We start from the raw sequence: 24172 nt of genomic DNA, 5'->3' as shown, positions 1-24172 counted from the left end.
CGCGGCTCTTGCTGCGTGGTCGCGGCCAATCCACATCTCAATCGCCGCTCCGAGATCATGCATTTCGGCGGCCATTCTAGGCGCCCAGAATTCGATATATCGGATGTGAACTTCGTTATAAGGAATATGTTTCCCATGTATTTCCGTAACTGAATTATTTTTGTTCGATATATAGCATAATTCTCTCTATCCGGGTTCGTTATAGCCGGGTTTGACTGTATTCACGGACTCGAAGGCGGCGTTGCAAACCTTACGGCGTGCCAGCTGCTTCAGCCTTCACGAGCATGTATCCCGTGACGTCACGTCCCTGCACCATCTCGCCTACGTCGCCGGTCACCGAGTGACCCTACAATGGATGCCTGAACATTGCGGCATTTTCGGCAACGAGAAAGCGGATGAGGCAGATCGCAGAGGCCTACAGCTGCGAAATGTAAGAAAGATTTTTTTCACAAAACACGAGGCCGCAGCGCTAGCGAAGCAGCGAAACCGCCTTTGGTCTTGTCCTGAAACTCGGCACCCTTTCTTGCACCATATAGACCCTGGACTCAGAATTAAGCTACCAGAGCGGATTCCACGTAAGCTTGACACTCTTTAGCACCGGTTGCGTCTCAACGCAGCGCTCACGAACTCTTACCGCCATCGCCTCGGTCTAACTGCAAATCCCTATTGCGATAATTGTGGATCGCCCTTAACAGTATAGCTTGTCCTTCTAGAGTGTCGGGCATACATCCAAGAAAGAAATCACGTCGCAGAAAAGGTTGAGTGCCTCAACAACGGATCTATATCTCTGAAAGTTCTCCTTGGACTCTGGCCCTCTCCATCGTCCCAGAGAAAAGTGTTGGTTGCCTTATTTGACTATTTACACGGAATCGGCGTCGCAGAGACAATTTAGAACTTTACCTGTGAGATCGTGTGGACTTTGACGTCACCATGCAGAGCTTCGTGTTCACTTTTTTCTTTTAACCTCTCCTTTTCCCCGCTTTATTCTGCCTTACTTCTTTTAGGGCCTTTACTCCCTTCTCCCGATCCCCGCAGAGTCGCATGTATAGGCGGGAACATGCCGGCAAACCTCTCTGCTTTCATCTAATAAAGAGCTCTCTCTCTCTCTCTCTCTCTCTCTCTCTCTCTCTCTCTCTCTCTCTCTCTCTCCGACCTTTAGGTTTCCCAAAAATTTTTCGTAAGCCCACGAAATCACGCGTTCAGGGTACACAGTTTTCCTGAGGCTAACCAACTGGCCCACGAAATTCTCAGTTACTGTGTGGTGGCACGGCTTACGTGCACAGTGCCGACTGTGGGGCGCAAACCAAAAGCTCGCGATATGCACTTGATCATAGCGGTAATTACAGGTGCCGTTAAAATTGTCTTTGAAAAGAAAGGTCACAGATACTATTTGTTTTCCCATTTCCGCTGAGCCTGCGGGTATCAGCTGATTACGTCCGTATCCATCGCATTCCGTGGATGTTAATGCGAGCACTTATCTCGCGCTATCTGAGCCCTGACAGCTCCTATTCAGCTTTTACAATCGTTCTGTCTGCACTCGCTGTTGCCACTTTACGACGGCGAACTACAGCTTGCTCGTTACCTGCCTTCAGCTTCACTTTTTTTTTTCGTTGAAGTGTGAGGCGAGTGTACTGTGCCGCCCGAAAGCACCGAGCCTGACTATACAGGCTGTGCAACGCTGTTGGCCAGAAGTTTACGTTAATATCTACTCGGTTCATCAGTGGGAGTGCCCTTCTCAGTCAAGGTAAATGTCTACCATTTTCCTTCCACAGTGTAGAAAGGCTGCAAGCGGTTGTTTCAGTGCTATATTGATCGACTATGAAAGGGCAGCGTGTCATCGACTATGAAAGGGCAGCGTGTCATCAAACTTTACGGCATAGTTAACTGCGCCGAAACAAGAGCTGAGTAAGCACTGCTGCCACGTATGCTGTAACAATTGCGTTAGTTCACATTTCATGAGCTTGCCGTTTGCATATGGCGTTAGCTCATTTCCCTTACGCCACCAGTTGTGCAAAATACTTTTTTTTTTTCAAATGCTCGACAGCCGTAGTCTGCCGCTTTGACCAATGTATAGAAATGCCGGGCTAGTTTTTTTTTGTGTGTGTGTGTGTGTGCCGTAATCGATGCAAGGTTCCAGACCAAGACCAATGCATATTCTCTACAGAAGCTTAGAACAGGGAAAGGCGAACTTATGACATGCGCAAAAGCTGCGTCCGCCGTTACCGAACATGATTCCAGCGCAGCTCCACTCTGCTCTTGCGCAGTATGAGTTAGCCTTAGCGCGCCGATAGTTCCTAGACCCATTTCAACAGCAGAGCTGTTTAAGCTCTTGTTTGGGCCGTCAATGAAACGAAAAAACAGCAAGAATATTGATTGATTGGTTGATTGATTGATTGATTGATTGATTGATTGATTGATTGATTGATTGATTGATTGATTGATTGATTGATTGATTGATTGTGTGGTTTAACGCGCCGACGCAACGCAGGCGATGAGGCGAGCCGTAGTGGAGGGCTCCAGATTAATTTTGACGATTTGGGGATCTTTCACGAGCGCCAAAATCTCGTACACGCGAGCGTTTTTGCTTTTGGCCTCCATCAGAAAAGCGACCGCCGCGGCCGGGAGTTGAACCCGCATCCTCGTGCTCAGCAGCACCACGCCTTAGCCACTGAGCCACCGCGGCGGGTAATACCACGAAAATGCCGAGCGCACGTGGGCGTGCGTCTCGTGATTTTCCTTGCAACATGGCACGCACCCACGTGGGGGAATGGCCAGGAATCGGACGTATAAGGAGGGTTAATGCGCCTGCTACACAAAACTGTAAATTAGAAACTAAGCATTCCGCGGCGGCCGCTTTTCTGATGGAGGCGAAAAGCGAAAACGTCCGTGTGCTCGAGATTTCGGCACACGTTAAAGGTCCTCAGGTGGTCAAAATTAACCCGGAGCCCTCCACTACGGCGCGCGTCATCGCCTGCGTTGCGTCGGCGCGTTAAACCCCACAATCAATCAATCAATCAATCAATCAAAAGCTTAAGCATCTGAATGAAGAAAGAACATGCAATCACAAGCGAGAATTGTTTGCGCCGTCAATGAACAGAAACGCGCGCAGCACTTGTCGCCTGCTCCTGCCGTCACATGCCACACTGATTACGCCGGGACCTCGCTAGCTGGTACCGCGGCCAAGCGGATCTCTTTGTGTAAAATGAGAGAGGCTCGGCTTGTTTAGCTGTGTGGGCTTCCTCTTCTTCCTTCTAAGCCACCTTCTAAGAAGGAGAAGTAGTGCAGGCCTTCAACGGCGAGGGAGCACTCGACAAAGACTTTGCGGCGGCGTACACGAGGACTGAAGAGGGTACTATACAAATATAGCCCTTCTATACTTTACTTTGCGTTCGATTTATTCTTCTGCTAACGAGTGCCATATATATATACACGAGGTAAATGGTCCTCAGTGACTTGTATGGCGCTCGTCGAGGTTAGCTTAGTGAGACGAACACAGCTCTGCTGTGACATCAGGCTTGCACCGTTGTGCAAGCTGGCTTTGATTTTTCTTTTTTTTACCATGCTCAAATCGAGTTTGCCATACTTCATCGCCGTAATTGGCGTTCTAAATCATATATTTCTGTGTATTTTGGCTGCTGTGGTGACGTAAAACTATCGCGAGTACTATCGATATCATGCCCTGATAGCGAAAAGAACAATCGGTAGCGCACAGCAATGGAGTACTGGGCGTGCTGCTGAGGCCGGGTTCATACTGTTGCCGCAACTTTAAAGAATGACGTCATTTCTCGTCTCAGCCAACCGAACTGCGTGACATGCCCTTTTTTCTACGTCCATAGATCACGGTATGCCTTTTACGTCGGTAGTCTGAACATAGCCCGAGACAACTGTCAAGCTATTAATGTAGCATTATTAGATGTGGAGTATCGCCAAATTATCTGCGTAATTCTACTGGTGATACTAAAGTTAATTTTATTTATTTATTTAGTACATACTGGACACCAAAATGTGTGCTCCAAGCAGGGCGGACAATCACAAATCACAATCAGCAAAACGATGAACTGCTTTACATCACGAACATATGTAAATAACAAAATGACACAATGGGAAAATGTACGCCATGCTACGTGGCGGCAAGCGTCATCGCTCTGGTAGTTTTATTCAGGCACTGTGTGAGGAAAAAATTTAGATCGATAGGCATCTGTTTTGGCAAAATATGGTGCTAAAGACCTTGGGTGGTGATTTTGTTAGGCAGTGAAGAGGGTCATCGGACAATTCCTCAAAAACCTGTCTCATAGAAATGCTGCACAAACATAGGCCACGTATACGCTTGCTTCAGTGTAAATGACGTCGAAAGGCTGCAGCTTTTCTGCAATTTACCTCGCTATTCATTATTCTCGTTGATAGTCTCGTATTTCGCAGCCTATCCAAGTATTCAGATTAGTATCAACTAGTTTCCCTAGTGGACACTAGTGCGAAAACGCTGCAACGCCTTTGGTGAACTTGGCAAGGCGCTGGCCCATGCACTTCTGCACGTCGTTCACCAGTGGCTCCGCTGGTGGACTATCAGCAGGTCACCGGTAGGTCATTTGCAGTGGGTCACCAGCACGATCAGCAGTATGCGACACACTCCTGAGTCAATGATCTACCATCCGCTTCTTAAATTAATTTTGTGGCTGACTAGGAAACAGACAGACAGACAGACAAACAGACGAAGAGCAGCTTTCACAAGCGTGCGAGCCTGATGTCACAGCAGAGCTGTGTTCGTCTCACTAAGCTAAACTCGACGAGCGCCATATAAGTCAATAAGGATCATTCTGTATCGTACAGTTAACCTTATAGCCAGGAACCTTTTCTCTTAACAGTATATATATATATATATATATATATATATATATATATATATATATATATATATATATATATATACAGAAAGAAATGCCGGCAGTCTACAACGCCAAAGGAGGCAACGTTGGAGACTGCCGCCGGCATTTCTTTCTGTATTTTCCTAACGAGCCCCTCATTTCCAAATCATATATATATATATATATATATATATATATATATATATATATATATATATATATATATATATATATATATATATATGGCATTTGTCAGCAGAAGGTCAAATCAACCAGAAAGTAAAGTATATAAGTGCTTTATTTGTATAGTGCCCTCTTCGATCCTTTTATACTTCTTCATCCGCCGCCGAAAAGTCTTCGTCGAGTTCTCCCTCGCCGTTGAAAGCCTGCACTATTCTCCTTCATAGAAAGAGGAAGCCAGCGGCTTACTTCTAAGGGAGAAGGCGGCTTAGAAGGAAGAAGCCCACACATATCCGAGCCGTTCGCATTTTAAACTAGAGATATACGCTTGGCGGCCGCAGCAACTAGCGAAGTCTCGGCATGATTAGTGCGGCATGTGACGTCCGGAGCAGAAGACAGGTGGCGCGTGCGTTTTGTTCATTGACGGCGCAACCAATTCTCGCTTGTGATTATATCCTCTTTATTCATTGAAATGCTTAAAATTATAATTTACACTTTCATGTAGCGTCCGCGTGAGCCCTCCTTACGGCCGATTTCTTTTGTTTTTTATTGAGCCATTTTTCCCCAGGGCATCAAAGGAATTGAAAGAAAAAAAAACAAAGTGGCAGGAGGCACCAGAGCCCTCCAAACGTTTCCATTGCCGTTTTTTTTTCTTTTTTTAATAATTATTATTCTCCTCGTCCTCATTCTCCTCCTCCTCCTCCTCCTTCTTCTTCTTCTTCTTCTTCTTCTTCTTCTTCTTCTTCTTCTTCGTCTTTCTTTCTTTCTTTCTCTATTTATTTTGTTTCAATTTTGACTAATTTCCAATCTCGATTCCTCAAAAACAAGAAGAAAAAAGCTTCCAAAATTTTCTAACTTTCCTTGAATCATCCACCTAGGCAGAAATCTCATTCGAATTAGCAACTGATGTTTGGCCGATCTCCTGATTGGGTATGCGCCATTTTGTGAAGGAACAACAACAACAAGCGGCTTCATGCACTACAGAATGCCATATAGGCCAGTTTCAGCAAGAAAGTCCAAGAGCTGCCTGCAAAGAAGACCATGCGTCCACCGATGAATATCGGGCGGGCGGCCTGGTCGGTGTAGTGGGGCTACCATGTGCCGGGTTCGGGCTCGTTGTAGTCCAGGACATGTCCCCAGGAGGGGGTCTAATGTCGCTTCCGCAGCGGAAACAGGGCAGTAGGGGCAAGTTGCATAGGTAACCTCAAGGCTAGAAGTCCATGTTGCACGAACAGCAGGTGTCAGTGCAACGACCAGGCGAATTCTCCGGAGCGTGACATCTTCATGGCTGGTTAAGTCACCAGGAAGGTCAGTCCCACGCGGAGGAAGAAGGGCACGCGTGGAGCGCCGAAGAGACTCTTTTTTGATTAGAAGAGCGTCTTGCAGGGACAGCTGCAGAAGCGGGAGCGGGTACATAGCTTGCGGAGGATGAGCAGCCAAGTCGGCCTCGACGTGGGTGGGAGGATGAGGAGCCAAGTCGGCCTCGACGTGGGTGGGCGTGCTACGGCGGGTCCAGAGGATGCGAACACGGCACGGGAACGATTGCAGTATCCGGTGCACATGACATGTAATGCCCAATGTGCTGTATACACGCCGTATCTCGCGAGTAGCCTGTGTTGAATCGTTGTAGATGATCAGGCAAGACGGCGGGGCAACACATAGACGAGGGCCTAGGGCACACAATCCATCCTGGATGGCGACCAGCTTGATGCCATTGTCCACCCCTGCATCCACATTGGCCTGGGGGCCATCTGGTGTGTCGATATGGAGGGGCTGGTTGGTCTGCTGCCCTGGGCGAATACTTTTTATACGTCCGAGAGGCCGGTTGTCAAGGACCTGTGGGTGGTGCCATGGCGGTGGCTCAGCTGGACGCAATTTCAGAGGTGATGCGGGGTCATAGTAGTGCGCTAGTGCGGCGGCGGCAGGAATCGATTTAGTTTTTAGAAGACGAGCCGATCGACGCTGGTATTCGTTCGACCAATGTGTTAATTTGTGCCTCCGCTTGCAGGGTCGGAATGCAGGGCATGCGAGTAAGGCCGGTGATCACTCGCATTGATTCTTTGTTTGCGGTTTCCAAACTATCGCAGTCGCACAAAGTGAGATGCTGGAACTAGGCTTGGTAGACGATACGAGGCGGAAAGACTACCCGCACTAATACACGCAAGACACGGGAGCAGGCACCCCCTGACTTCTGGCTGATGCGGTGGAACAAGTGTAGCATGCTGGCAGCTTTTTGTCGAGTGGAACGGATTCATAAAGCTGCCGAACCTGCTGCGCTTATTTCTAAGCCCAATACACGAATTTGGGCAGCAGTATCCAGGGGTTCCCCATTCAAGGACAGGCATATTGGTGTCTGCGACAACCGCCGTCGGCCCCTACGATTGGTGACTGACATGTATGTAGTCTTTGAAGGGGACAGATTCAATCCATTGATTGAGCACCACCATGAGCACCACCAAGGCAGTCTGCAGACCTGCCTGTTGCCAGTGCATTTGATTGTGCACAGCCACATCGTCTGCATATACGAGGAAGAAGGTGTCCCGTATTTCAGCCAGCCCCCCTGTCAAAGGCAGCATGGCCACGTTAAATAGCACTGGAGACAGCACAGAGCCTTCAGGCACGCCTCGCTTCGAAACATATATTGTCCCACGCCTTCTTTTCCAATGCGGATGGAGAAGGAGCGGCTCTGAAGAAAAGACGCTACGAAACGACATATTCCTATTGGAAGGAGGAGCCAATGTAGAATACTGATTATTGCAGAGTGGCTCACGTTGTCGTAGGCCTTTTGGAAGTCCATAGCCAGGATCGTGCGGATTTTGTTCGATCTGCCACCTAAGAGCACAATAGATGAGAGGTGGCCTAGGCCGTCTTGTGTGCCCAGGTGCGTACGAAACCCAATCTGAGCCGGGTGGTGCCATCCGTATCGTTCTAGCCACCATGCAAGGCGCGTGGCTAGCATCCGTTCAAGGAGCTTACAAACGGTCGATGTTAGTGCGATTGGGCGAAGATTAGTCAGATGGTCAGGAGGCTTCACGGGTTTCGGTATCGGCGCTACTTCGGCGTGCTTCAAGGTGACGGGAACGTCACTAGAGGCCAAGATAGTGTTCAGCCAGTCGAGTAGCCACTGTAGACTGGGACCATCGATGTTCTTGAACGCTTCGTAAGTCACACCGTCCGAACCTGGTGCTGTGCTTAACTTCGCCTTATCTTTTGCCGCCAGAAACTCAGCCACGGTGAATGGTGCCTGAATCCCGTCAAGGTCTTCCTGACTGGGAGGCGAACCAACCTCTGGTGGCAGAATAGGTGGGCAGGCAAATGGTGGTGGAGCTTGGTCGTACTTCGGGAAGAACTCCTTGGCCACTTGCGGAGCAATATTGCACAGAGTCCGACCAGACGCGAGGCACGCAGTGGCAGCCAGTTCTTGGGTGCGTCCACCGAGCTCCAAACCAAGAAAAGTGCGCCAGATAGACGCAGTGGTAGAGGATGGCCCTAGTGAGGCACACCAGTCCAGCCACCGTTCCCGAGATAGAGACTTCTCATGGCGGTGAGCTGCAGCCGTAAGACGGTGCAACCAGATTTGAAGGATCTCTATTGGCTGCCAGTTCCGCTCGGTGACGAGCAGCCCAAAAATTTAAGCGATGTAGGTCTGGTGTTGGCTTGTTTTCTTCTACCCAAGAAGTCCGCATGGCATCCCGAAGGGTGGCACGTAGCACATACAGGGGATCAGATGTGTCTTCATGAACTGAGGTGTTCAGAGCTCTCCGAAACGAGTCCCAGTCTGTACCAAGCAGCGGCGGCGGTGCGGACGTTTTACAACGGGAGCCAAGCCGATGCGGATAGGAGAATGATCAGCTGCCCCAGCAGTCCGGCTCCCGATCCCAGGACACAGGCTGCGCTCCAAGACACCAAGAAAGATCAGGGGAGTACGAAGGGCTGCGCGGGTGGTCACGTCGACGAGTTGGAGTGTCGACCGGGTTAACGAGTACAAAGTGCGCATCGGTGAACGCGTCCAACACAATACCTCCTCGTGTGCTTGAGTAGGGGTATCCCCAAGTCGGATGCGGCGCGTTGAAATCTCCACCTACCAGCACTGCGCACCCCGGGTGCGCGCGAAGGAGATTTTCAATCCAACCGAGACGCAACACGGGGGAACGTCCGCTGTGCGGGCGCACGTAACATGACACCAGTATGATATCAGTTTGAGGGAGGCGCACTAACACGGCCACTACCTCCTGCCATTCACTGCACCACGGTTCTAATTTCTGCTGAGCCTGGGGGTAACAGCTGGCGACATAGACAGCAGCCTTGCCTGGAGGTTCATTCACTGTGCTACACCGACGATCCAGAATGGTGGACGAGGTGTAGCCGTTGAACCCGGTGAGACTCGGAAGAGAGGTGGTCTCTTGCAGGAGCATAGCCCAAACGGGGAGACCTCCGGTAAGCATACGGTAGCGAAGCTCCCCAGCCTTATTTTCGAGTCCTCGGCAGTTCCACTGGAGCACGCACTTGTGGTTCGTTTGGATCACTGCAACGATGAAAGGTGACTCAGAAAAACGGACGAGAGCTGTTGCAGTTGCTGCGCCACAAAATGGATGAGCTCGATTGGAGACAGCTTGCCAGCTGGCAATGACACAGGTGGGACAGGCGTAGCAGGAGCAGACGACCGAGTGTAAGTTGTTGCTGGGCACTGATAAGAGCGGGACAGAAGAGTCGTTCGGTGACGAAGACGTCGGACCTCTTCCTGGCCTATCCGCCTCGTGGGTGCATGCCATGTTACAAGGAAGATCACGAGAGGTACACCCACGTGCGTTTGGCATTTTCTTTGCATTTTTTTCGGTTCATTGATGGCGCAACCAAGAGTTCAAACAGCTCTGCTGTTAAAATTCAGTCCTTGACCTGGACCCAGAAGCGTTCACTAATTTGGAGCATCCAGAGAGCCGTTGAACAGCTGGAAAAATCATAAACATTTCGTTGAGAGGCAATCTCGTTGACATGTTGTCTAAAGTTATCGTTGGTGAGTTCTCAACCAGTTTTCTTGTAGGTTGTCAACGTTTCGTTGACTGTTTTTCGACTACGTCCAAGCATGGGCGTTGGCAGGGGCGAGGTGCAAAATGGCACTTGACCCCCCCAGGCCACACCAGCACTTTCCCTCTCCCCTCCCTCTCCCTCTACTACCCGGGATGCAACGTTTTTGCTCGACTCGAGACTAAATCCTGCTGACGCTGATTCGTCCAAGTAGTCATCAAATTGGTTCAAATAGCCACCCCAATGGTTGTGGTTGATTTCTTTGCTGAAGACGTAACTTTACAAACATGAGGTACCGTATTTTCGGTGGAACGCGTTTCTAGGATTGATTGATTGATTGTAGGGTTTTAACGCGCCGACGCAACGCAGGCGATGAGGCGCGCCGTAGTGGAGGGCTCCGGATTAATTTTGACCACCTGGGGATCTTTAACGTGCGCCGAAATCTCGTACACACGGGCGTTTTTGCTTTTCGCCTCCATCAGAAAAGCGGCCGCCGCGGCCGGGAATCGAACCCGCGACCGCGTTTCTAGGATGAACGAATACATATTTGCGCCCCTGCTTATAAGACGGCATATGAGAGCGGCGGGTCGAGGATTTCGTTTCTGTTATTTCTCCTAAGTTTTGAAACATTGCCTTTAGAAAATTGTCCACTGGGGAAGGGGTGAACATAGGGAAGATCGTTGTGCTGTGACAGTTCTATTCCTTATGTACGGAGACATGAGTCTACAGCTTATGACCGCTGTAGCGGCGCCAACGTTCCAAGGCGGTGGCGATAGCTCTATTCATTGCCGACTATCGTAAATGTATACATAGTGCCGACAGCCAATCCATCAATAGTTTTCCTTTGCTCAGCTCCAGCCTGCAGCGTCGTCTAAGGATCCCCAAACACACTTCAAGTTCCAAAATTCTGTAAGGGGCCGCGCTCCATTAACGCTAACTTTCGCTCACGCTAACTTTCCGCTGTAAGTGATTTTCGAATAGGGGGGTCGAATGAAGCCTCTTTGGCCAACTTTTGTCACCCGTCGATATTGTCACGTGAGGCCAACCAATAGCAGGTACGGAACACCTCCGGAGGCAAGGTCTTCTTCCCAGTTTGGAGCAAGTGTTGCAGATGTGGAGCGCTCGCAGCTTCTTCCAATGGCAGGTCACGAGGAGGTCGCTCCTTCACCAATATCAGCAGATTCTGTCAGAACTCCGCAGGAGTCGGGAAGTACTTCCTGCTTCCGGCCGGCTTTAGCCGACGTGCCTCCCTTGTCCAGTGTGTATACATTGGACCGCGCCAACTGGCCTTCGTGTCCCTGCCGAAACAGTGTGCATTGGGAATTCTCTCTCGTGTGTGCACTACACCGAAAATCTGGATAGATGTATTGCACTGTACCAGAATCAGAATAAATTTCCTTGTCTGATAATTAAACGAAAGGGTTGTTATTAAGTCTGGGGTTGCCGTTTCGGGTTAGCCACAGAACCCAATAATTCACAGCATTTCAAAAGTTGGTGCTTCGCATCCTGTTGGTCTTGTTCGACCGTAGTAAAACGAGGAGAGGGGGAAGATTTTTTCATCGCAGGAGGCCACCTGTGCATTAAATTTACACGTATTAACAGCTTGGTCTGAGCACAAGAACTTCCTGCCGCGGTGGCTCAGTGGCTAAGGCGTTGTGCTGCTGAGCCCGAGGACGCGGGTTCGATTCCCGGTCGCGGCGGCCGCTTTACTGATGGAGGCGAAAAGCAAAAACGCCGGTGTGTACGAGATTTGGGCGCACTCTAAAGATCCCCAGGGGGTCAAAATTAATCCAGGGTACTACGGCGCGCCTCATCGCCTGCGTTGCGTCGGCGCGTTAAACCAATCAATCAATGAGCACAAGAATGTACGGTGCGAAGCGACGGCTACCGGTATGGATCCCCATGCCACGTGCTGACAGCATAGAGCGTAAAGGGGATAACTGGCCGAGAAGCGAGACGACATTTCTATTCAGCTGCGGTGCATTGCCTCGAAGAGGCCGTTGTGAGGTGAGCTCTCTGGCACTTCCTGGCCATTCCCGCACGACCAGTTCGTGCAGGTTGCTCCCGTGGGGCGGCCAGCGTTCCATTAGCAGATTAGGAGCAAGTTCTCCCGGCCAAAGCGACCTCCTCCACCGCAGAGTAGCCCGGCTGCTCCGTACCTGCTATTGGAATTTAAATAGGCGGGTGTATCACTGTACTGCAAGCGAAACGACCGGGCTCCGCTATCAAATGAGGCGACTGCTAGATTCAGGACTGTTCCATGCGACGTCTGCCGGCCGCATACTGCAGCTGCTACACAAACACCGATGAAATACCTGTCAACTTAAAACTTCGTTTATTGCTTGCGTATTGCACTTTACCACGCAAATGAGGAGAAAGCGACAGCGTTTTGTTTGCAGCTAACCCAGCTCTCTCTATCTGCCCGGTGACCGTCCGGCCAACTGACGTGGATGAACCTGCTATGCTATTGTGTTTTAATGACACTACCGCAAACAAGTCACCAGAAGCATAAAGGTACATTAATAGGCATGAAGACATCCACTCAATACAGTGGATGCAACAAACCGGATGAAGCCACCCTCCTTGTTGTTCCTAAGACATAGTGGCTATAAAAGCGCCACAAGCGAGATTGATACTGTCACATTCACTAAGAACACCACACGATAGGGTACTGGTTGTTAAAGCTCAAGCTGTCCCAAGAAACACCAACAAAAGTATCTGACCACTCTGCTGCGTACAGCATACCGGTGGAACCCTCTTGAACGTCCGAAGTAAGTGTATTAGCGCGCTGTATGTGCCTCACACCCTTATCCGCATCGTATACAGCAGAATTCCATGCACTACCACGGCATCATTTCTTTACAGAACCAATAAAACTATGATACATTTCCATTCAGTCAGCTTTCTGTGGCCTACAGCTCGTCGCTTCCGAACAACTTGCGACGTAGCGCAAAGGACATTGCGAGTGCAAGATGGGAGCAGTAAAATTATTACTTCTACGAACTGGCCCTTTTGCCTCTATGGAGAAGCGAGTTAGGAGATAGGAGGCTTGATTCATTCCAGTTTCCTGGACATCAGTCCTGCATAAGAGAGCGCTAATGCCGATGTGAGTACACCAGGATAAACAGGCGCACAGCGGCATCCATGGTGTTTTATGCGGAACACGCATTGAGCGGACGCTGTTTTGTTTTTCTTGCCGAGCTGTACAATTAAGGAACACGTTTTCCGGCGAAATGGTGCTGTTGAGGTCCTATACAGAAGCTAGAAGCCAGCAGTTGCATGTAACAGCCAACAACAGAAAGAATAAAACGTAGATGACAAGCATCCCCCGGTGCCATGCCGCGCGGTTCTCCGAAGTCGGAGACAACCCGGTAAGAAACTGCATTGTTCGCCACATTTCCCAACAGGTGCCTGCAGTCAGAGCAGCACCTGTTGCGGGACGCTATCGCCACTGGCGCACCGATTTCGAATGGCGCGAAATCAATTTCAAAACGATCGTAGTATTTTTTCAATGTCAGCCCGGGCATTTATCCCGCATACTGCCGACGTGTTTCAGCTCTCGATACTGCCTGAATCGCACAAGGCGCGGAAAATCTGAAAATCTTCTTTTCAATCTAAGATGAGCGTTTGTGTTTCTGGCAGACAATTATATTTATCCCTTGAACGGTTCGAAACAATAGGCAAAAAGAAAAATTCCCTCCGTCCTGCATTATCGCGGTCAAAGCAGAACGTTTCTTCGCATAAAAAACGGGACAGAAGGAGAAAACGAAAGGATGAAAAAACGGAACACAAAAACAGCAACAAAAACTAATACAAAACAAAAATGATAAACAAGGAATGAACTCAAAATTAAAAATAAAAACTTTGAGGTAACGTCAAGGTACACTATGTATACATGACCTCTTGACCGCATTCTTTTTTATGGGGGGGGGGGGGGGGGGGCGAGAAAGGGGGGGTATCACAAAACAGCTGAACGCCATGTTGAGAGCAGACATCGAAGCTGTATTCATGGCTTGAGATTGCTTGCCGAATGCAGCCCAGCTTATACTAATTTTACACCTGATGTCGTTCTCGTCGTTTGTATTAGGACAAATAACGTGTCAAAATAGTTATACTGATCCACCTCTTCAACCATTTAATCACCGATAGATGGAAGTAGAGGCTTTCTACATGTGTATTTAGCGTCGTTTTCGCTTTCTTCATATTTACCTTTATTCCGTGTACGACTGAGATTTCTGAGTACGGTTCCTGAAGTATTCCTTATATGTCATCTCCCGAACCACTGAGAGAAAGAGAGAGAGAGAAAGAGAGTAAAGATTTATTGATGAGTGTAAGTGCAGGGCCGCTCGCCCGGTGGAGGGCATCCCTATTACGGGATACCCAGGCTGTGACTTGCCGTCCAGGCCCTCTTCTTGCTGGTGAACAAGACGATGTCACCCGCGCATCTCAAATGGGACGCGGGTTCGTTTTCCGGCCGCGGCAGCCGCTTTTCTGATGGAGGCGAAAAGCAAAAACGCCCGTGTGTGCGAGATTTCGGCGCACGTTAAAGATCCCCAGGTGGTCAAAATTAGTCCGGAGCCCTCCACTACGGCGCGCCTCATCGCCTGCGTTGCGTCGGCGCGTTAAACCCTGCAATCAATCAATCAAATCACATCTCAAATGACTCAAATACCCTCCATTAACTCGTATCTTTGGCTTCTCCCAGTCGAACTTCATAATTATCCCTCACACTGTAAAAAATAAGTTCGGAGAATCGATGTCTCTTCGTCTGCCGCCCCTCCTGACGGGGAACCTCTCGCTCTTCGTATAAAGGATTGTCGCGTCCATTCGCTCACTGTATACGTCGTCCAACAGCCCTATACAAGCCTCCTTTATTCCTTGGTCTTTCAGTAATTTCATACCTGTGGCTGTGTATTGAATACGCTTTTTTGTAGCCGATCAATGCCATGTAAGGGAGTTAATTGTGCTCCCCAGATTTCTCTATCACCTGGCTGATGTCACGAATGTGATCCATTGTTGAGCAGCCTTTCCTAAGACCAGCTTGTTCCTTGGGTTGATGAGAATTTATGACGTTGCCTATGCAGTTAACAATTACATGTGTAAACAACTTGTATACAACAGAAAGTGCGGCTGATGGGTCCGGAATTGTTGAGCACTTTGACATCGTCTAATTCCTCGTGACTTGGAATCGCGTTTCCAGGCCGGTGTCACCGTTAATGCACTCGGGCATTCTAAGAATGATTTTGCTAGCTTTCCTATCTCAGCCATTATTTAGTAAACCCGCGGTCATTCCTTCGTCCCCTGCGTCTTTCCCTCTCTTCGTCGCCCTGAAAGCCATTTCCGTCTCGTCTTTATAGTTACCGTTAAGACATCACGAGCCCAGCTGGTCCTTTCAGTACTGTACTTTTACTTCCCCATTATTCCCTCCTTCCTCGAGTGTGTCGGGAAAAGAAGTAGTCCATGCTGTTACCATTTTGATGTGCTTTTTTGCCAGCACCAGAGTTACTCTAAACGCGCATGGTGTAGTGATCGCACAGGTTCCATATCTGAGGTAAAGTTGCCACCCATAACCCGTTCCTTCCAGGACACTACGGAAAACCATTATGTCAGGACTGATTTATCAAAATGTGTAATTAAAAACAAATGTAACAGGGGGGGGGGTTTGATCGGCCGCAAGGTAAACACTACTCATTTCGGCCGCGTACTCATCCGTCTCAACTACAGTGACCATATTCCTCGGAATTCCTCGGACACCAAAGAGGTACGGAGGATAGGGGAGGAGGAGGGGTGTTGTAAGGAAGAACGTGGCACATAGCTTAAATGACAGATTGCACTTTGTATCACTACATCTGCGCCGTGCGCCTTTCTGGTCCTCCAAGTATTTTCGTGGCCATTAATTGATACTTCTTGCTTTTATCAATTGCGCTCATCAGTTCTTCATTTTTTCCAATGTGTCTATAGCACCTCGCACACGTCATGTGCAGATTCCGCTTTAAGCAAAAGCATTGCTTTGAGTGTGGACAAATCTGCTCATCTCTGCAGTCCACATTTTATTAATCAGGAAAGTCTCCCGTTGCATTGGTACGTTTGTGCCTGGAAAGTACATGGCGTATTCGACGATTGCCTTGATATTGTTGCAAGACACGTCATTTGTATCGAAGTGCTTGAGGAACGTCCACCCACCTGTTCCTCAAACGCAGAAGGGTGTGCTGAATGGCTTGTTAGTACACTGTAACTTCAAGAAAACAGCTCAGAATTTGGGAGTAAGCAAAAGACGCACAACACAGGCGTTGTGTTGTGTTTCTTGCCTAGTCCCGTCATTTCCGCTGTTTTCTTGAAGTTCCTCAAACGGATTTTTGTTTTCTGGCACTTTAATTCCTTCAGCTGTTCGTAACTAAGGGTTTGATACAAGTTGTCTGTACTTTCGGCCGAAGGCGAAACAAAAATCTGTCCCACAACCAGGCTGCCGGGACAGCCGTACTAGAGGGAACTCTAGTTCACTCTAGTTCACTAATTTTAGTTCACTCTAGCCGTACCACAGCCCGAAAACCGGAAGCTGTCCCGCCTAAATCGGGTCGTACGATCACTTTAGATATCCGCCCTCAGTTTCAGTCCCAGTGACCTCACAACACAAGATTTTTTTCTTTAACCGCCGGCCCAATAAAAACTTTTTCCTATCCAATCTTAACCGCGTGGCAGATAGCAGCAGTGATACGGTGGTAGTCGTGAGCGGTCGGTCCATTCCGCCTCCCCGGCGTATTTCGGTGCGTTTCGGAGTTCCGCGATGTGTAACCTACGAATGCGAAGGGGGGCGACGCAATAACTAGTGCATTAATGGCGCGCATCCGCATGCACCCTGTTTGGGGGAAACGAACGCTGCTCTCCGCCTACCACGCTGCGCTGGCCAACACCGTTCTCTGCTGCGGGCGCGCGTCCTGATTGAAAGAGGAAGAAGGCGAGAGAATAGATGGCCGATCGGAAAAGAGACGCGTGTGCAGCAGCGCGACGGCAGCTCGGCACGCCAGCTATTTTCCCTGCCGCTATCTGGCTTGTCATCGGTGTGCGCAAGCGCAAGCGGAGAGCGGGGGAGCGAGTCTTGGCAGCGCGCGCGGACCAAACAGGTTGCACCGCAGACGCTGACCACGGGGCCGCCGCCGCCTTCCGGCCGCAGCAGAGCTGCCCGCAGGTCGGCGGCACCAGGTAAGCGTCCGGTGCATGCCCAATCTGCCGCGCCGTGTTTCCCAGCCAAAGGTCGACCTTGGGCTCAGCTGTCGAGCGCGAGGAGGAGTGTTTTTCTTCCCCGCGGCCAGCCTTCGCCGGCGGCAGTAGCCCGACGACCGTCGGGACGATCGTCGCTATCATGCTCCGTTTTCCTTCTCCCAGGTGGCGGCGATGAGCAGCGGAGTGCTCGCACTGTGCCTCCTCCTGACGTGCGTGGAGCGTGGCGTGCCCAAGCCGTCCGGCATCGAAGGCCTGGTCGCTGCGCGAGCGGTCCTCTCCAGCCTCGAGACGACGCCGCTGCGCGATGTCGCGCTCGAAGACCGCGTGTTCCGCGTCGGCGTCGGCTCCTTCAACGGCCAGGCGGCCCTCGCCAACGGCACTCTTCGCAGCATCGGCAGCGTCCGAATTGTCAACCTGGCGCCGGCCGACGACTTCCAGTCGGGCTCTCCGGTCATCCAGGCCGACCTTCCCCTGAGCCAGCTGGTCATCCACTACAATGCGAACGTGTCATTCGGCGCGCGCAGCGAGCGCGCCGAGCTCGACATCGCGGTGGAATCTCTCGAGCTGGTCGTCGAGCTCATCCACGAGGGCAAGGGCCGACTGGAGCTGCAGACCGTCGAGGCCCGCGACATGAAGGACATGAACGTGACTTTCAGCGGCCTGCGCGTGTTCCAGGCGCAGGGCGACCTGCTGTCGCTGCTCTTCCGCGGGGCCTTCCGCTTTGACATCGAGGACGAGTTGGTTGCCCTCTTTGATAACATCATACGTGAGCTTGTGGACTCGTACAATATCAATAACCTGTGATACGGCGCTGCTTTTCTGCGCGCGCACGGCAAGGAAGGCTGTGTGTAGGCTCCCCTGCCTGCTATGTTACGACGCTGGTCGTTTCGGCATCACTTCCTCGCCTATATTCACGCCGGTTTCATGTGGTTACGAGCTGTTCTCTTTTTCGGCCATTTCGCTTTGGCCACGGCGACGCACGTCTAAGCGATTCCCTCGAAACCTTCGTTTTTTGAGCAACTTCATATTCCAGTTAGCCATGTACCGATCACAAATATAGTCTAATGAGCGACCGCCCGTACTGACTGTTAAGTTAAGCCACCCTCATCACATCAGTTCGAGCGATTGCCAAGTTGTACTTGCAACGCTACATGTCATCCCTCGAACTATTCGCTGCGCCGTGGTAATTCTGTGTGGTCTGCTGTAAAAAAAATGCTTGGGCCCCTCTGAGCTCCTTCGCTGCCTTTATGCGCACGCAGTCGACTGTGCACTGGGGGCATGAAGGCGCACTTTTCTCGTTTTTCCGCCGTAAAGATCGAACGCGATGCCACCGTTGCTTCGGTCTCTGTCGCACCACATGGCCCCCAACTATCTCCGATCTCAGTGACGCTGCAGTCAAAGCACTGTCACTCTATCACGCTTTCCTCGCGGTCACTGAGCGAGTGAGATCCCTGATCGCGTGCACTGTTTTATCCTGCTTTCGTGTGCGCCTGATTTTGGCCGCTGTCTCCGGGCCCATCAGCTCAAGGTTATGCTGAATGGCAGGCGCGTATTTCCCGCGTATTGCCGGCACCGAATTAGCTCCGCCTCGCTTTTTTGCTCACTAAGGTTGAGCTTCGCTTTCTTCACGAATCGCAGCCAAGTTTAGGCGGCAGCCGAGCGCGCGAGCGCTATGCAGGCGCAGAGATCGCGTCTCGCTGAATGCATCGAGGAGGAAGTGCGATGTCTATTTCGCCCCTTCTGTTAGCCTGACGTGCAGTTTCGTCATTATGTGCCTCGTAGCCGGCCTTGTTCTATGCCTCTTTTTTAGGGGACGTGCGAACTCTGTTCGGTTTCTTTCAGTTGCTGCGAACTGGACGAGGAGGAGGCTTTAGTGAAGTGTATGCGGAATTGTAATGGTTGTGCTCGGTATGGCGCAACTACTCTCAGCATCATGCAATGCATTCATTGCTGTGGCTTTGAGCACTGCGTTAAGCCCGCAGTTAGATCCTAACCTAGCAAGTGCGTGGCTTGCAGCACAACAGTGCGTGCGTTGTCAGCTTTGTGAAAGGCCTCTGGTACTTTGCGGCTACCGGTTTGTGTCGTCACGGCGCGGCGGCTAGCATTTGGGCTATTATTTGTGTCGCTTCACTATGCGCGTTTTTTGTTGCGTTGTTCAGCAAAAGAACATTAAAGCACGCTAAGGAGACGCTGTTATATGCACCCACGTTGGCTATTATTGGCCGCTCGTTTCCGTGCTATGTTCCTAATGTTAGGTAAGAAAAAAACAAATTTGCGTATGCGTGTGAAACTGTTCCATAGTTGCAGCTCAGCTCTGCACAGACTGTTTGCTTCGTTCGTGGTACTGAGTGCCATGATCACGCACGCTACCTTGGGAGGATCGCAAGGTAGCATGCCTGCCATGCCACTTTCTTTTTCAGTGAGAGATAACTCTGGAGGTACCGTTGTATGAGTGATATTTTACGAAGGGAGTGTGCTTGCTTCGTGAGCAGTGTTATTTATCGTACAATAATATATATCCATGAGTCGTCCGTTCTTTTTTCCCTCTTGTGTAATGGACATTGAGCGGCATCAATAAAACCTGAACTGTGATATTTGTCGGTTGACACAAAGCCCGTCGTTTTCCTTCTCGTGTTTTTATTACTGTGTATGTCACATCGCTTTAACCTGGCCCTGTACCGCAGCTAGCGTTAGCTATTTCAAGTTTTTTCACGCAGCAACTTTTTATTTGTCAACATGCGCCTAAGCGGAAATCACAGAACATTGGCGCTCGTTGGCCTCAGTTATCCTTGCGCCAATAAACTGCTATCATCACCATCATAGTATCAGTCGAATATGAGCGATATGATGATGATTATAATGATGAAGTATCGGCAGCGCTTACCGTCCTATACTTGTTGTGTGCCAGTCCCGTATAGGAGTTTCGTACAGTGTTCACTATATTATATAAAAGCGCGCCTGACTTTTTACCAAGCTTCCCACGTGTTTCACACCGATTTCAAGATAAGGGCTAGCATTAGTGTGGGTGCGTAAGATAGCGATTTATTATCGTCTGTGAAACGCGAGCACCAGACAGTATTTTCTTCATTACAGGGGCATTGATCGTGGGTTCAATTTGTCCCTGCGTGAATACACTTAATGTGGAGCTTCAGTGGGTTCGACGGCAAATTGAAAGTGTAATTGATTAGTTATCGAGCATCAAGTGTCACCCAGCAATGTTAGCTGAATGTCTCGCAGTTTAAGAGATATAGAGGATAAACAAAAGCTAGTTCTTTTAATTTCTCGACAGTCATCCAGGAGTTAAAAAATACCAAAAAAGTCATGAGCCATTCCACAATGTGTAGCTGGATGACCAGCGAAGCTGGGGTGTTGGTAGCCTTGTCTGACTTGCCGCATGGGTTTGGCGATTTCTGCAGTGCGCCGGCCGGCGACGATTGCATTCTCTGAGCGGTTGCTGCTGTCGCTCTTCGTAGGCGCGTTGCTTCTCCACTGTACGACGACGACAGGAGAGGAGTGAAGCTCAAGATGGATAACGGCAGCTTGTCGAGCTAAAAAGAGCGCAGCGCCTAATGAAAGCAAACGGGCGGGCAAACTAACGAACGATTAAACGCACACACGCGGATGCCTCGCGCTATGGAACGCATTGCGCTTCAAGGACACGTGGGGCCTCGGAAGTTTTCATCTACATATATGAAAAACACGCACAACCGTACGCATGAACCGCTTCGCTGTAAAAAAAAAACCCACGGAACGCCGGGGCACTTCCCGGAAGTGCCACCGAGAGCGAACATACGCGACGACCACAGCCCCCAGCGTGGCACCACCCAAGCCGTTGGAGGCAGCAAGGAAATCAAGCCACATGCACTGCTCATGAATCGGGCCCGAGTTCTGCATATGCGCAGTGCTACGCACTCTTATGCTCTAACTGCAGCCTCGAGTTCTCGGTAACGGAACCGAAAGCGGAGAGCGCTGGCCTAAATAACATACTATACGCGTTGCGATATCTCATGCTCGGTCCCTGCACTTTTTTCCCCATGGGTTATAGCGATTTGGGTGTGCTTAAATCGTAACTGATGCAAAAAGTAAAACAGTTGTGGTCGGAACTTGTGACAAACGCAAAATTGTCGACTGCAAGAAATTAATTTTTTTGAGCGCGCATACATAAGGTTATGCGTCCATCTGTCCTCTTGAATAAGACCCTTATTTCCTCTGCACACGCAGCTGATTTTTTTTTTTTTTTTTTTTTTTTGCAGCACTGATATTTGAGGTCGTCTCCTATTGATGGTTCTAAAGTTGAACGCCTCTGTTTGACACTCCTGTAACTTTGTCTTTTTTTTTTTTTTTTTGATTTCACTGTTTTCTATCACTTCATTTTTTGTCTCACGCAGAGCGCTTGAGTACCTTGAAATTTGAGCTATTTTTCGGATAGGGCCCGCAACTCTTGGGAATAAAAAAACAACTCACTGCGCATGGGCAACTCCAGAGCTCGGTGTTGGTGCGCATGCGCAGCTGGATTTCTGCTGTTAAAGGTAATGTTGCTACGCATTTATCCGTTAGTAACAAAGTGTTTATGCTTGCCACAGTCAAAAACTCTCTGGCAGCAAAGCCTCCACACGCGTGCACGGAATTCAAACCAGGCGCTCATCCAACGCACCGCTTGAATCTGGCGGGGTTACAGAAAGATTTTGCACAAAAGGGAAAGGCTTTTTTGCCAGGATAATCGTTACGAAAATTTTTCTGGCTTTCCTGAAGGGACAAAATGTTAAATAAAAACGGGCTTTCCGCAATGGTTAAAAAGCCAATGTGTGCGAAACTGTTACTTCGACTTACCACTTCATGACGCACGGGTTTAAAAAGCATTGTACCAACACGAAAATGTTTACCTATAAATAGACATGTTCCTAATGACCTAGTTTGGTTCTTTCAGAAATACATCACTTCGTTGTTCAAATAAAAATGAACACGAAGCACATTTTGGTTTATCTAGTTTTCATACATGGCGCTAGCTGTGTAGTAAGTGAGAGTTTTCTGTATTTATTTCAGTACAGGTATCACATATTTTTAAAATAAGCAAACTAGGCCGCTGTGAAGATTTGTATGCATTTTTTAAAACATTTTGTATTCCTACACGATGGTTTTTAAGCCCGTGGGTCACGCGTAGAAAGTCACGTAGGAATGTTAACAGGTGAGTGCCACGCAAAATCTCCCCCAGCACAGCGGAAACGCACATATACTGCGTTAAAGAAATGACTGTGCGAAGTTGGTACCGATACGCTAATGCTCACAGAGGGAGCTGCGGTTGCATCAAATGGTACTCCCGCAGACGCAGCATTTGTTCGCAGCCTTTAGCTTCCTCCTTTGCTTCGCTTAGCAGTTCGGACGCATCCGGCAAGGGGCGATGGTTCAACATCAGGCGAAAGCGTCTTTCCGGCAGACTTTGCGCTTCGTTGGAAGGCCGCGAATCGCTGCAAGCTTGCTGCCGGCGCTGCTTCCTTGGGTGGCCCGGAGAATTGCAGTCCCGTTGCTCACAAGGCATGCATGTACGTGCAGCTGCGCGTTATTTTTCACTATCCGCCTCGCTTCGTTCGGCATCTCTGCTATGAACGGCGCATGCCTCGTCCGCGACACTCGGCAACCTCGTCTGCCTCCATCTCGGATGTCAGGTTCTCCCGTGCTCGGGGCGTGCAGCGGCCCTCATCACTGCGTTTCTGCTTTTCGCTGCACGCGAGCAGCGCGAGCACCAAGCGTCGAGCCTCCCGTCGGCGTAGTCCGCGGCACTGCATTCTTGGGCAGCGATGACATGCGCGTCAGGGTGGTATCTGTAGTGTTCTTGTAAAGACACATAGACTATATTAAGGACACATAGTTAGACTAACACTGAGTTTATTGGAAGCGAGCAGTAAACGTATACAACCCAGCGCGAATGCGCTTTCTCCCTCCTCTCCCACTTGACCGCGCCTCACGCGCCGTCGCTCCGGCCGCCCGTGTTTACATTTGGGTTTCGGTTTTCAGTTCACAGCGCGCGTGTCGGCTAAGTTTTCCTCGGCTAAACATATTTCCTCTTTGTGCATTTCCTCACCACATTTCCTCTTCCAAGTTCCGTAATCCGCGAACCGGCTCGGCATTTCTTTTCTTGTTGAACGTCCTGGCTGCGGCGCCGCTTCGGCTTGGGGTTGTTGAAGTGGAGGCTGTGATGACTCGTCGGCTACCTCGCTATTTTCTGGCTCCTCAGCTTCGGCGGAAAGTCTCGCGGTGTCTTCTTTTCAAGCCGGCCTGTCGTCGTCCCCAGGGCTCGTACTCAAGTCGGTTGTAGTTGTAGTCCTCAAATCTGCTATTGCGTCCTCTTCAGCAGATGTGCGTTCGGAGGGACCTTCAATTTTTTCGAAGAACGATGAATGTCTAATCGTTTTCTTCCCTGCTCTTTCTGCAGTACAGTTAAACCTGCATGTAACGAACCCCTATGTAACGAATTCTTGGATTTAACGAAGTTTTTCAATCAATCCCCATTTCCATCCCCATTGAAACCCATGTGTTTGTGATCTATATGTAACGAAGGCATTGTGACGGTTAACCTTGATGTAACGAACTGGCTACGCTGATGAGCCATTGTTTTTTGCACTTTTTCTGAAATATCGGTTAAAAAAATGCACTAGTTTTGTGAATTTCGCCCGCACCGCAAAATACCGTGCGTTTCCATGTTTGAGTGCGGTGTCAGTTCGAGTTTTTTGAGGTGCTAGGCCTGCTGTCGGCGAGTAGTCGCGCGTCTCCACTGGTACTTGTGGTCTTTGCCGGCGAGAAAGAACTTCGCCGCCCGGTACAGTCACCTGTTTTGAGGGCGGAAAAGCACACCAAGTTCGCGAAAAGGCGCCCCCTCAGCACAAGTT

The 24172-nt window shown here is 49.8% G+C and overlaps 1 protein-coding gene across 3 annotated transcripts; it reads left to right on the top strand.

The window, feature by feature from the left end:
* Nucleotides 1-1521: 1521 nt before the first annotated feature.
* LOC144156239 (uncharacterized) lies at nt 1522-19900 on the top strand. Of its 3 annotated transcripts, none has more exons than XM_077688148.1 (2): nt 1522-1744; nt 17451-19900. In XM_077688148.1, the coding sequence occupies exon 2, from the start codon at nt 17460-17462 to the stop codon at nt 18090-18092; it is 633 nt and encodes a 210-aa protein (XP_077544274.1). In that variant the 5' UTR covers nt 1522-1744; nt 17451-17459; the 3' UTR covers nt 18093-19900. The 3 variants fall into 3 exon arrangements, with proteins under 3 accessions (XP_077544274.1, XP_077544273.1, XP_077544275.1); XM_077688147.1 differs by lacking the exon at nt 1522-1744 and adding an exon at nt 17111-17267; XM_077688149.1 differs by lacking the exon at nt 1522-1744 and having other exon boundaries at nt 17316-19900.
* The last annotated feature ends 4272 nt before the right edge of the window (nt 19901-24172 follow it).

This window comes from Haemaphysalis longicornis, unplaced genomic scaffold (genome assembly GCF_048455015.1).
Source record: "Haemaphysalis longicornis isolate Haplotype H1 unplaced genomic scaffold, Haemaphysalis longicornis Haplotype H1 scaffold_1, whole genome shotgun sequence".
NCBI classification, from domain to species: Eukaryota; Metazoa; Arthropoda; class Arachnida; order Ixodida; family Ixodidae; genus Haemaphysalis; species Haemaphysalis longicornis.
The sequence above is the reverse complement of the archived record's forward strand: the minus strand, read 5'-3'. Positions and strand labels throughout refer to the sequence as shown.